The 12,766-nt window shown below is 45.0% G+C and overlaps 1 protein-coding gene across 5 annotated transcripts in view; it reads right to left on the bottom strand.

Moving 5' to 3' along the window:
• Positions 1 to 12,766, bottom strand: part of FBRS (fibrosin) — a 1,655,257-nt gene that overhangs the window by 1,305,395 nt on the left and 337,096 nt on the right. For all 5 annotated transcript variants that reach the window (XM_044086630.1, XM_044086634.1, XM_044086633.1 and 2 more), the window contains exon 2: positions 7,495 to 7,686. In XM_044086630.1, the coding sequence (XP_043942565.1) occupies positions 7,495 to 7,686 (192 nt within the window). The remainder of the gene's footprint in view (positions 1 to 7,494; positions 7,687 to 12,766) is intronic.

Genomic DNA, 12,766 nt, shown 5'->3' with positions numbered 1-12,766 from the left:
TGAGACAGTCACCAAGGCCACGGACAAGGGGAAGATGATGCACACCACCTACCCTGACTAGACAAAGCCTTTGACACTATTCCCCACTCGGACATAATAGATCAACTCTGTCAACTAGGCAACGATCCGTATGTTACCAGATGGGTAGTAAATTGGCTCACTGATAGAACCCACCTAGTCAAAATAGGGGAAGCCACCTCAAGCAGTAGACCTGTAACAAGTGGCGTACCCCAGGGTTCAGTCTTGGGGCCTTTGTTATTTGGGATATACTTTTCTGAGGTGCAGGCCAAAACTAGTGGACTATGTATGACCAAGTTTGCAGATGACTGCAAGCTGGGTAGTGTCAATTCCCCCAGTGATGTGGACATCCAACTAAGAGGGTCTCACTCAAATGACTGGTGCCAGAAACATGGCCTCAAGCTGAATACCAAAAAATGCATCTTCATCCCTTTTGGGGAGAGTGACGTCCCCACAAATTATCACATTAATAACAATGTCCTAAGCACGCCATCAGTCGTGAGAGATTTGGGCACCCAGGTTGATAGCAACCTGACTTTTGACCACCATGTTGCTTTCACTGTAGAGAAAGCCTTCTACATGGCCCACCTCATAAGTAAGGGTATCTCATCCAGGAACAAGGAGGCCATAAAATCCCTGTATTCTTCTCTTATAAGGACCATTATTGAGTACAATGTCCCTTTCAGCATGTACCTCACAAAGCACATGCAGCAGCTGGAGAGACCACAGAGGTTCCTCACCAGGAGAATCCAGGGCCTCAAGCATTTACCATACACAGATAGGCTAAAAGCCCTACCCTTCTACTCGGTTTCATACAGTCTCCTCAGAGGTGACCTCTATCTGGCATACAAGTTGATCACAGACCCCACCTTGATGGGACTGCTGCATATCTGCAAGTCAAGCTCCACTCAATTAACTTGCATGCATGGCCTCAACATGGTCTGTGACATCAACAGGACTTGTTAGCGGGACAGACTTGTGTCCCAGAGACTCCCCCATCTATGGAATAGACTTCCTCTCCATATCAAGCAGAGTACCTCTTTACCCCTTTTTAAGCACAATCTGGATAACTGGATGGGAAACAGAAGATATACCCCTGGGATTCCACCCATGTCCCTGCTGGACATAAGCATCGGGTGCTGACTTGTCTAAACATGGGCTAAACTCTTGGCTAGGCTTATAATGGCCTCAGGGCCAATAGCCTAATAACCTCCTATGGATCCTATGAATGATAACGTACATATTACAATGAAAAACAGTTGTACACCTTTTCTCCCTATGTTCTGCGTATGTTTGTGTCATGCTGAAATTATCAGTCTGCAATGTTCATGCTGATTTACCTTGTAATAAAAATTGATTTAAAAAGCAAAGTAATACTTTGCAGCATTGCATAGATTGCACTGTAAAACGATGTTAGAGAGATCACATTTTATCATTAAAGTTAGTAATGTCCATGGTACATCTTGCCGTTGCACTTAAAGAAAAAAAGTTTCATACTACCTGGAATTACAGTACTAAGGAATGTTATTTTACTTTATCAAACTGGTGTTGTACATATGACATTTAACTTTTCATTTGTGTCCTTCCACAGCTCAAGAAATGCACTGCAACCCTTGTTCCAAAGGAGGTCATGCACTTCTTGAGATAAACTACTTCCAGGACAAGGGCACAGGCTGCCCCCATGGCCACTATAGTTTCACCTGATATAATAAAATAAAGAGGCTCAGCATTCTTTTCCACATTACTGTCATCACACTGGATTGACAGACAGCAGACGGGAGAGTGGCAACCCAAAATCATCACACTACCATTTCAACATTTCTGAAAAAGTACAGTTTTGTACCTACCATAAATGTAGATGTCCGATAGGTATGCATCTGCAGTCCTTACATATGGGTTGTCCTGCCTCAGGCAGCCCTTCGGTCGGCCGGATTCCAAAGTCTGGGTCCGGCGTCAGCTGATGTCGCCCCTTTCCCGACGTCACTGCGCCTGGGATATAAAAGTGTCAGCCGACGCCATCTTCCTCAGTCTTTCTTGCCCCAGATGCCAGTTGCCCTCTAACTAAGGCTAAATTTGGAGAGAAAAATAAATTCCAAACATGTACAGCAATAAAAAACAAATACACCATAAAAGATAACCCCAACTAGCTTAAGAAAAGGGGTAGGTACCCAAAATGTACCACAGAGGGGTAGGAGGGAGGGAAAATCTGACTGCAGATGCATACCTATCGGACATCTACATTTATGGTAGGTACAAAACTGTACTATGTCCTTCAAGGATGCATCTGCAGTCCTTACATATGGGTAGAATACCATAGCCAAGCTGGGGGAGGTAGGCACTAAAAAAGGATGGTGTAGCTAACATGCCCTGCAGGACTGCAGTAGCAAAGCCTGCTTTGGATCTGGAATATAAGGGCAAGTTGTAATGCTTGGAGAATGTATGCACGGAGCTCCATGCAGCAGCTTCTAAAATGTCCTTTGTAGCCACCCCTCTTAAGAAGGCTGTGGAGGTGGCTGTTGCTCTGGTAGAGTGAGGCCTTATGTTAGCTGGCACAGCTTTCCCATGTAAGGAGTAACAGAACCGAATGCAATTTCCTATCCATTTAGAAATTGTCTGTTTGGAAATTGCTTTTCCTTGTACACCAGCAGCATATGCTACAAAGAGTTGGTCAGTTTTTCTGTAAGTCTTAGTTCTGTCCAAGTAGTAGCGCAACTGTCTGTGGATGTCCAAAGTATAAGTTTCTCTCCTTTATTTTGTGGATTTGGAAAGAAGGTAAGCAGGTGAATAGCTTGGTTCAGGGAAACCCTGGATACCACCTTTGGCATGAATGAAGGGTTGGTTCTCAAAGAGACTCTGTCCTGATGAAAAATGAGAAATGGCTGTACTGCCATGAGGGCCTGTAACTCAGATACTCGTCTTGCTGAGGTTATGGCCAGAAGGAAGGCAGTCTTCCAAGACAGGAATTGTAGTTCTGAAGATGCTGCTGGTTCAAAGGGAGGAAGAGTTAATTTTTCCAACATGAAGTTAAGGTCCCAAGTAGGCACTGGAAGTTTCCTTGGAGGGTTGATGTTTTTTATCCCTCTTAGAAACTGCCTTAGCAGAGGATGAGAGAATATAGGCGGGTCAGTGTTGTATTCTGCTGAAATTGCTGAAGCATGAATTTTTATGGAGGAATAAGAAAGGCCATTATGGAGCATTTCAGCCAAGTATTCCAGGATATGTGGAATGCTCATGATTGTCGGATCCTGACCCTTTGTGGTGCTCCAGGTACGAAATCTCTTCCATTTTGCTGAATATGCTTTTCTTGTGGAAGGTCGCCGGGCTTCCATGATGATATCCTGTACCCTCTTGGATAATTTATGCTGGCGAGGAGTCAAGGTATTCTCCAGGCTGTCAGCTGTAAGGTTTTTAGACTGGAGTGCATAGTCTTGTAATTGTGCTGTGTCAGAAGAAGTGGCCATTGTGGTAGAGGCCAAGGCTTCGTGCATGACATGCTCCTTAACAGTGGATGCCAGTGTTGTCTTGGCCAGTCCGGGGCCTATCAGAATTACTTTTGGTTGCTCTGTCCTGATCTTCAGTAAGACCTTGGTCATTAATGGCAGTGGTGGGAATGCAAATACTGTTATAGAGTATTCCAGCTGAAGGTGAGGGCGTCCACATTCCATGCTTGAGGATGGTATGTCCGTGTGCAGAATTTCCTCAGTTGATGGTTGTGGTGGGAAGCAAACAGATCTATGTCCGGCGTTCCCCATGATTGTGTTAGCTGGAGAAAGATATCTGGGTGCAACATCCATTCGTGTGGATCCATGATGTTTCTGCACAGGCTGTCCACCAGTACATTGTCTTTTCCTGGTACGAACTGGGATTGTAGCTGTATATTGAGTTTTAGGGAGAGTTCCCACAGATGCATTGCCAGTCTGCAAAGGGGGTATGAATGGGTACCTCCTTGCTTGTTTATGTACTACATAACTGTGGTATTCTGTCTTTATTAGCAGTTGTCCTTGGTGCAGGAAGAGCTTGAAGGCCTCGATGGAATGTATCACTGCCAGCATTTCCTTTTGGTTGATGTGCAGATGTAATTCTTTTTGGGTCCATTGTCCTTGAATGCATCTGCCCCCCATGTGTGCTCCCCATCCATGGTCCGAGGCGTCCGTTGTAATGGTTTGGCTGGTAAGTGGCTTGCTGAAAGTCAGGCCCATGTTTAACTGGCTTGCTTTTGCCCACCACAGGAATTCCTTTTGAAGGCATGGAATGAGGGGGATCAAGGTTTCTAGAATGTGACTGTGTTGAGACCATAGACTCCTTAGGTACCATTGTAGTTTCTTCATATGTAGCCTTGCTTGTGGAATCAGAAGAATGCAAGATGCCATGAATCTCAGGGCCTGCAGGATTTTCCTTGCAGATAGTTGGGTTTGTGTTGTCAGATTTCTGAAATAATCCGGTAGTTGTGCTTGTTTTTCTTCTGTGAGAAAAGCTATCTGGGTGTTTGTATCCAGTTTTGCACCCAGGAAAATTATTTGTTGGGATGGAACAAGTCTTGATTTCTGAATGTTGACTGTGTATCCCAAGGCCTGTAGTAGTCGGATGGCATAGTTTAAATGTTTTACCAGTGTTTGCTGGCTGTCCGCTTGTATGAGGCAGTCGTCCAGGTATGGGTAAATTTGAATCCCCTGAAGTCTGCAATGTGCAATTACTGATGCCAGGCATTTCGTGAATACTCTGGGCGCAGTAAATAAGCCAAATGGCAATGCTGAGAATTGATAGTGCTCTGAACCTGCAAGAAATCTGAGGTGTCTTCTGCAACTTTGTCTGATAGGGACATGCAGGTATGCCTCCTTGAGGTCTAGAGTTATCAGCCAGGACCCCTTGCCCAGCATGGGAAGGAGTTGCTGTAATGTCAGCATTTTGAATTTTGGCATGATGAGGTAGGTGTTCAGTGCGGACAAGTCCAGAATAGGCCTCCATTGCTTTTCTTTTCTTGGAACAAGGAATAGTCTGGAATAAAATCCTTGGCCTTGTTCTGAGAGGGGAACCCTTTCTATTGCTTTCATTTGAAGTAATTTGGAGATTTGTTTGAAAGCCTCTGCCCTTTGATTTGGTGGCAGGTTTGGCATGCCTTGTCTTTTTGGTAATGTATGAAAATGGAATCTGTATCCTTTGTCTATTATTTGCAGTATCCATTTGTCCTTTGTAATACTGTGCCAATTTTCTGAGAATAAAGATAGCTTTCCGCCCAAAGGTGCTTCCAATTGAGCCCTGGATGGCGGGGTCATAGTCAAGTCATTGAGATGGTCCTTGTGTAGTAGTTGCAGGTCCTGTAGTACCTCTCTGGTTAGGAGGCTGCCATTGACGTCCTCTGTAGGAGCCTCGAGCTTGCCCTCTACCTCTGGCACGCCTGTTTCTGCCTCTTTGAAATCTGTCTGTGTCTGGAAAGGACCAATTCTTAGAAGGCCAATTTCTGCTGAATCTTGGTGGTTGGACATGTAGGAAATCTTTGACGGTTTGTACTGATTTAGCCTTTTCCTCAAATTTCTTTAAGACCTCTTGAGCCGTGGAGCCAAATAACTTTTGCTTTTCCAGCGGGGCATCCAGAAGCTTTGCTTTAACATGATCTGGCAGAGTTTGTTCCTTCAGCCAAGCATGTCTACGTATGACTGCACCTGTCATTGCTGACCTACATGAAGCTTCCAATGCATCATAACCACACTGCAAGGAATGGTTACTAACCTGCTGGGAGTTATGTACCAGATCCTGAAGGGCCTTGCGATCTAGGGGTTCAGGTGAAGATGGTTCTTTATGCAATTCATCTAACAAATACTCTTGGTACTGTATCATATGGAATTGACAATTTAATGCCTCATAGAAAGAGTGGAAGAAGTATACACCTTTTTACTCCATCTCTCTAAAGCCCTGGACTCCCTTTCAGAAGGAAGTGGGTTCTTAGTAGTGGTGGTTGCAACCCCTTTTGGACCCTGGGAAATAGTTTCTGGGTCAGCAGAATGGTCCTTGTAAAGGAAATGATGCGAGTCCGGGACCCTGTAGTACCTGTCGGGTTTGACAGGAGCCGGAGGAAGGGAGTCAGGGGAAATACTAGACTCAGAATACACATCATCAATGACACTTAAAACAGGCGGAATAGCCAAAGGTCTATGCGGAGGTAAATGCAAAAAAGTCCTTAATCTCTTCCTGTAGTCAGAGTATTCCTGGCCCTGCCATTTAAAATGCTCTCTCATGGAGTGATGGGTCTCCCCAAAGGACAACTCCTCAGGAGGGGAGGCCGTGGGAATAGATTCCTCTGCATCAGAATCCTCGTAGGCCGTAAAGGCCTCCTCCTGGTAGTCTGATAGGGCAGAGTCATCTGAGGCCTCATTAGAAGACTGGTGATCTGGCTGCTCAATCCTGGGCCTTTTGTCTTGAGGAGGTTGAGAGCCCCTGTCCGGATGTGGCTGAGAGCCCCCCAATTAGGGAAATAAGGTCCTCAGCTAAACTTGTGTACCGGTAGTGGATCCCTGAGGAATAGCCTAGGGAGGGAGAGATTTGAGCTGTTTAACAGCTTTAGCACGTGTAAAAGCCTTTATGGACATGGATGCAGGAGGCCTGGCTGCCCCACGTGCTGGAGTAGTCTTATCCAGAGAAATGGTGTCGGATATTTCCAGAGCACCCGTTTCTGAAGGATATTCTATGACCGACTCAGAGGAGGCCTCCGGGGCCGAGGGTGTCAGGTGAACGGTTTCATCGGTCGGAAGCACCGAGGATTCGGTTTCAGCAGGGACCGAGACACTCGCGGTAGACCTAGGCGTGGTTTCGGCCGAAACCACGGTCCGCGTGTGTCGGTCCTTGTCCTTCCGTTTTTTGGGTAAATGAGGAGTCGGAAGCTCCGACGGCATATTGTAACAGTATTTTTCCCCAAAAAATTCCTCTGCAAACTCCGCCCGACGCCTAAGAGTGCATCTATTGAAAGAGGCACAGGCTGCACAGGCCGAGACGTCGTGGTCTGGGCCTAGGCAGGGTAGGCATTAAGAGTGGAAATCCTTATGAGGTATTTGTTTCCCACAAGTTAAACAATTATTAACTTTAACCGTTTGATCTGACATCGGCTGAGGCAAGAAAGAGTCCCCAATGGAGTACTTAGCTTTTTGAAGTCTTCGGTTAGCTGGAATCACAGGAGCTGGCCGACCGGCACTTGCGAACTGCTTCTGCTTCGGGCACCGCGCGGCAAGAAAGACCGAGGAAGATGGCGTCGGCTGACGCTTTTATATCCCAGGCGCAGTGATGTCGGGAAAGGGGTGACATCAGCCGACGCCGGACCCAGACTTTGGAATCCGGCCAACCGAAGCGCTGCCTGAGGCAGGACAACCCATATGTACGGACTGCAGATGCATCCTTGAAGGACATCTACCTGAACTGTTTTTTTTTCCCCCCAGCATAAGAAAGGATTTGATAGAAATTGGCATATGCACCTACTAATGTACTGACCTCGCGTTTACTCTTCTTATTCTTCATCCGCTTCCTTGTCTCTATCTGTCCATTAGCCCTGCTGTGATCTCGGTCTGTGCTTTCACCTCGATGATCATCGTGTTCCGAAACTGGCTCTTCTTTTCGTTTCCTCTTTCCGGTGTGCTTCAAACGCTGCTCTAACCGTTCAGGGGGCTTCAAAGCGTTATCCTTCTGTGCAACAAAAAGTAAAACCACTTAAGTATGACGTAAACCATTCACAGTGCAATCACAAATTATTTAAAATCACCACTTTCAAAACTCTTAATGGACACGGTTTCTTCTTAATTAACTACACAAAATGCAACAGTATATGCTGTCTAGCTTTAAAAAGTTTTCTTTTAAAAAGTAACTGCCATTCAGTGTCAGAATAGAAGAAAAAAAACACCAATGGGGTACTTAGCTTTTTAGACATTTGCATTGAAAGAGCGAAGCACATGATGCGTCGGTCTGCGGCAGAAAGGTTCTGAGATTTGTGTGTGCAAATGTCACATTTAAGGATCCTGGTTTATGTCCCTACAGGTGGCGTCCCACGCAGCTGCAACAGCCAACCTGAAGCTTTTGTATAGGAGCCGACGTTCGGGTTGCCTAAGGAGGAAAATCCCACAAGAATACTGCAACATAGGAATAGGAGGACATCTATCTGAACTGTCCAAGTTCCAGTAACTCATACTGTACATTTACTTCTAATATGGTATTAATTCTTTCTGCATATATTACATTATGCTCACTGTACATCCTTTTTGAATATGCACAATTTGACAGGTGCTTTTTTAATATGTTGCTTGTCCACCACAACAGATTTATGCACTGTTGCTCAGTGCTCTACCCCTTGTCTCGCACAACAGATTTACCTACTGTTGCTTGGCGCTCTGTCCCTTTCTCTACCACAACAGATTTACCTACTGTTACTCAGTGCCTTGTCTACCACAACAGATTTACGTACTGTTACTCAGTGCTCTACCCCTTGTCTGGCACAACAGATTTACCTACTGTTGCTCAGCGCTCTACCCCTTGTCTAGCACAACAGACTTATGCACTGCTGCTCAGCGCTCTACCCTTTGTCACAACAGATTTACGTACTGTCGCTCAGTGCTCTACCCTCTGTCTGGCACAACAGATTTATGCACTGTTGCTCTACCCTCTGTCTGGCACAACAGATTTATGCACTGTTGCTCTACCCTCCGTCTGGCACAACAGATTTATGCACTGTTGCTCAACGCTCTACCCCTTGTCTGTCACAACAGATTTACCTACTGTTGCTCAATGCTCTACCCCTTGTCTGGCACAACAGATTTACCTACTGTTACTCAGTGCTCTACCTCTTGTCCGGCACAACAGATTTAGCTACTGTTGCTCAGTGCTCTACCCCTCGTCTGGCACAACAAATTTACCTACTGTTGCTCAGTGCTCTATCTCTCATCTGGCACAACAGATTTAGCTAATGTTGCTCAGTGCTCTACCCCTCGTTTGGCACAGCAGATTTAGCTACTGTTGTTCAATGCTATACCCCAGTTAAAATCAAATAAAGCAAACAGTTTACGTCTGTGGCACACAGATTTAACAGACAGCAACCAACAGTTACGGCAACACACTATAATTATGAATTACTATGTGCTATGCAGGAGGACAGAAAACAAAGGGGGAATTGATTCTGCTGCCACTTACAAGTCAAATTTCTTAAACAGCGAATACAACTATGGGCAAATGTTAGTCGAACAAACAAGGACAAGTGAAAATTTACTACATCTACAGCTCATTAACAAGCTTTAAAATATTACCATTCTAGGAATAAAGGTGCAATCCTAATCCCAGAAGTAAGGGAGCAGGCATGAATCTGCAAAACATATTTCAAACTCTTCCAGGATGCATGTGCCAAAGCTCAACTCCCCAGGAAGGCAGCAGAGAGCAGTGTGATATGAATTTATTTGTACCACCCTGACAGAAAGGCCAGCACAGATGTCAATTGACGAGCCACTACCCCTTCTCCCTGTTTCAATTCAACTTTGACTGCATAAATCCCCCTACACGCACATGCACAAAAATACAAGACATGGTGGGAAAGAAGCAGCCCCATTTTAGGTCCACTAGTGAGATATAACCATTCTACCTCTCCCATAGCCTTCACACTTTGAAGTGACAGACAGACTTAATATTAGGTAGGTAGTGGGATTAGAAAAATATTAAACAAAAGTCACGGCAGCAGAGAAGCTGTGGGCTAGAAACAATACTCTTGTTCTAGAATGGTCACCTCACAGGGTACAATATAGGATTCATGACATACAAGGAGATGCTAAACTTATAATCCAACAAGGCTGCAATAACCATAGTGGAAATTACAAAACCAGTCTGGATGCAAACACAGAAATCAATTTTTCTAGAACTTCACACCCAACAATGGCTGTTTTCAAATATCAACCTGGCAACAATTACCCTTGCATCTCTTGTTTAGATTCACAAGTTACTATTAGGCAGCTGATCGTGTGGGTCACTAGCAGCCTTGCAAGTGCAATTACCATTGCTCATTACCCTTTTCCATTAAGAACTGTGGAGACAGGCCAGGGGTGTATGTATGGTTACCCATTCATTCATCTAAGTTGAATCTGAAGACAGGGAGAGCTACCTCTTTAAAATGAACAGGAAATCTATTCCAAAGGACATGAATTCTTTGAGAAAAAAACATCTATCACCACACCGCAGGCTTTGTTTACATTGAGGTGGAGGTTATGCCCTTTGCGTGCATCTGTGGTTGCTGTGTGTGTACTGACAAAGTCCAGGAAATTTGAGCTGCTGGTAGGGTAGTGTGCTACCTGGTCTACAGAATGTGCACTGCTGAATTCTAGGAAGCTTGATGCATAGGCTTTGCCATTTATAGCTGGACAGCTGAAATCCTGATGAATAGCCATCTGGCAGTTAGCACAGAGGATCTGAGGTATGAGCGAACTTTCTGAAAGGGTCCAGTGTTTGATTTATTCTTCCTCCATCTGCCTACTGGGTAAGTTACCTGACCAGTCAGTACTCCCACGTAGCCTCTGAAAAGGGTTAGTGTCCAGTGTGTTTACCTGGTTAACAAGCCAACAGTCTAGCCAATTGGCTACGTAAACACTGGCTCTAGATGATTGTCACTGTTGAAATCACACCCCATTCACATGTGCAAAAACGGGAAAAAGGGGTTGTGGATGGATTGTGTTCAATGACGAGGGTTTCATATAGCCCAGGTGTTATGTGCGCTAAAATGGAAAAAGGGGTTGTGGATGGATGTTGTTCAATGACGAGGGTTTCATATGGCCCAGGTGTTGTGTGTTAAAATGGGTAAAAGGGGTTGTGGATGGATTGTGTTCAATGACAAGGGTTTCATATGGCCCAGGTGTTGTGTGTTAAAATGGGTAAAAGGGGTTGTGGATGGATTGTGTTCAATGACAAGGGTTTCATATGGCCCAGGTGTTGTGTGTTAAAATGGGTAAAAGGGGTTGTGGATGGATTGTGTTCAATGACGAGGGTTTCATATGGCCCAGGTGTTGTGTGTTAAAATGGGTAAAAGGGGTTGTGGATGGATTGTGTTCAATGGAGGGTTTCATATGGCCCAGGTGTTGTGTGTTAAAATGGGTAAAAGGGGTTGTGGATGGATTGTGTTCAATGACAAGGGTTTCATATGGCCCAGGTGTTGTGTGTTAAAATGGGTAAAAGGGGTTGTGGATGGATTGTGTTCAATGACAAGGGTTTCATATGGCCCAGGTGTTGTGTGTTAAAATGGGTAAAAGGGGTTGTGGATGGATGTTGTTCAATGACGAGGGTTTCATATGGCCCAGGTGTTGTGTGTTAAAATGGGTAAAAGGGGTTGTGGATGGATGTTGTTCAATGACGAGGGTTTCATATGGCCCAGGTGTTGTGTGTTAAAATGGGTAAAAGGGGTTGTGGATGGATTGTGTTCAATGACGAGGGTTTCATATGGCCCAGGTGTTGTGTGTTAAAATGGGTAAAAGGGGTTGTGGATGGATTGTGTTCAATGACAAGGGTTTCATATGGCCCAGGTGTTGTGTGTTAAAATGGGTAAAAGGGGTTGTGGATGGATGTTGTTCAATGACGAGGGTTTCATATGGCCCAGGTGTTGTGTGTTAAAATCGGTAAAAGGGGTTGTGGATGGATTGTGTTCAATGACAGGGTTTCATATGGCCCAGGTGTTGTGTGTTAAAATGGGTAAAAGGGGTTGTGGATGGATTGTGTTCAATGACGAGGGTTTCATATGGCCCAGGTGTTGTGTGTTAAAATGGGTAAAAGGGGTTGTGGATGGATTGTGTTCAATGACAAGGGTTTCATATGGCCCAGGTGTTGTGTGTTAAAATGGGTAAAAGGGGTTGTGGATGGATGTTGTTCAATGACAAGGGTTTCATATGGCCCAGGTGTTGTGTGTTAAAATGGGTAAAAGGGGTTGTGGATGGATTGTGTTCAATGACGAGGGTTTCATATGGCCCAGGTGTTGTGTGTTAAAATGGGTAAAAGGGGTTGTGGATGGATTGTGTTCAATGACGAGGGTTTCATATGGCCCAGGTGTTGTGTGTTAAAATGGGTAAAAGGGGTTGTGGATGGATGTTGTTCAATGACGAGGGTTTCATATGGCCCAGGTGTTGTGTGTTAAAATGGGTAAAAGGGGTTGTGGATGGATTGTGTTCAATGACAAGGGTTTCATATGGCCCAGGTGTTGTGTGTTAAAATGGGTAAAAGGGGTTGTGGATGGATGTTTGTTCAATGACGAGGGTTTCATATGGCCCAGGTGTTGTGTGTTAAAATCGGTAAAAGGGGTTGTGGATGGATTGTGTTCAATGACGAGGGTTTCATATGGCCCAGGTGTTGTGTGTTAAAATGGGTAAAAGGGGTTGTGGATGGATTGTGTTCAATGACGAGGGTTTCATATGGCCCAGGTGTTGTGTGTTAAAATGGGTAAAAGGGGTTGTGGATGGATTGTGTTCAATGACAAGGGTTTCATATGGCCCAGGTGTTGTGTGTTAAAATGGGTAAAAGGGGTTGTGGATGGATGTTGTTCAATGACAAGGGTTTCATATGGCCCAGGTGTTATGGGGGTTACACAGGCACTTTGGTACTTGGCCAGGATACAATAAGGGATCTCTCAGTTGCCAGGATGTGGACGACTTTACAGACATTATCTTTTTAAACAAGTCTAGATGTGATGGCAATGTGGGGAATATGGACACCATCTCCAGTGACAGACGCCTTCAGCAGAGGTTACGGTTTACAG

This window comes from Protopterus annectens, chromosome 10.part0 (assembly GCF_019279795.1).
Source record: "Protopterus annectens isolate FY-2018-M chromosome 10.part0, PAN1.0, whole genome shotgun sequence".
Taxonomy (NCBI): Eukaryota; Metazoa; Chordata; order Ceratodontiformes; family Protopteridae; genus Protopterus; species Protopterus annectens.
Note: the sequence above shows the minus strand (reverse complement) of the source record. Positions and strands in the feature narration are given on the sequence as shown.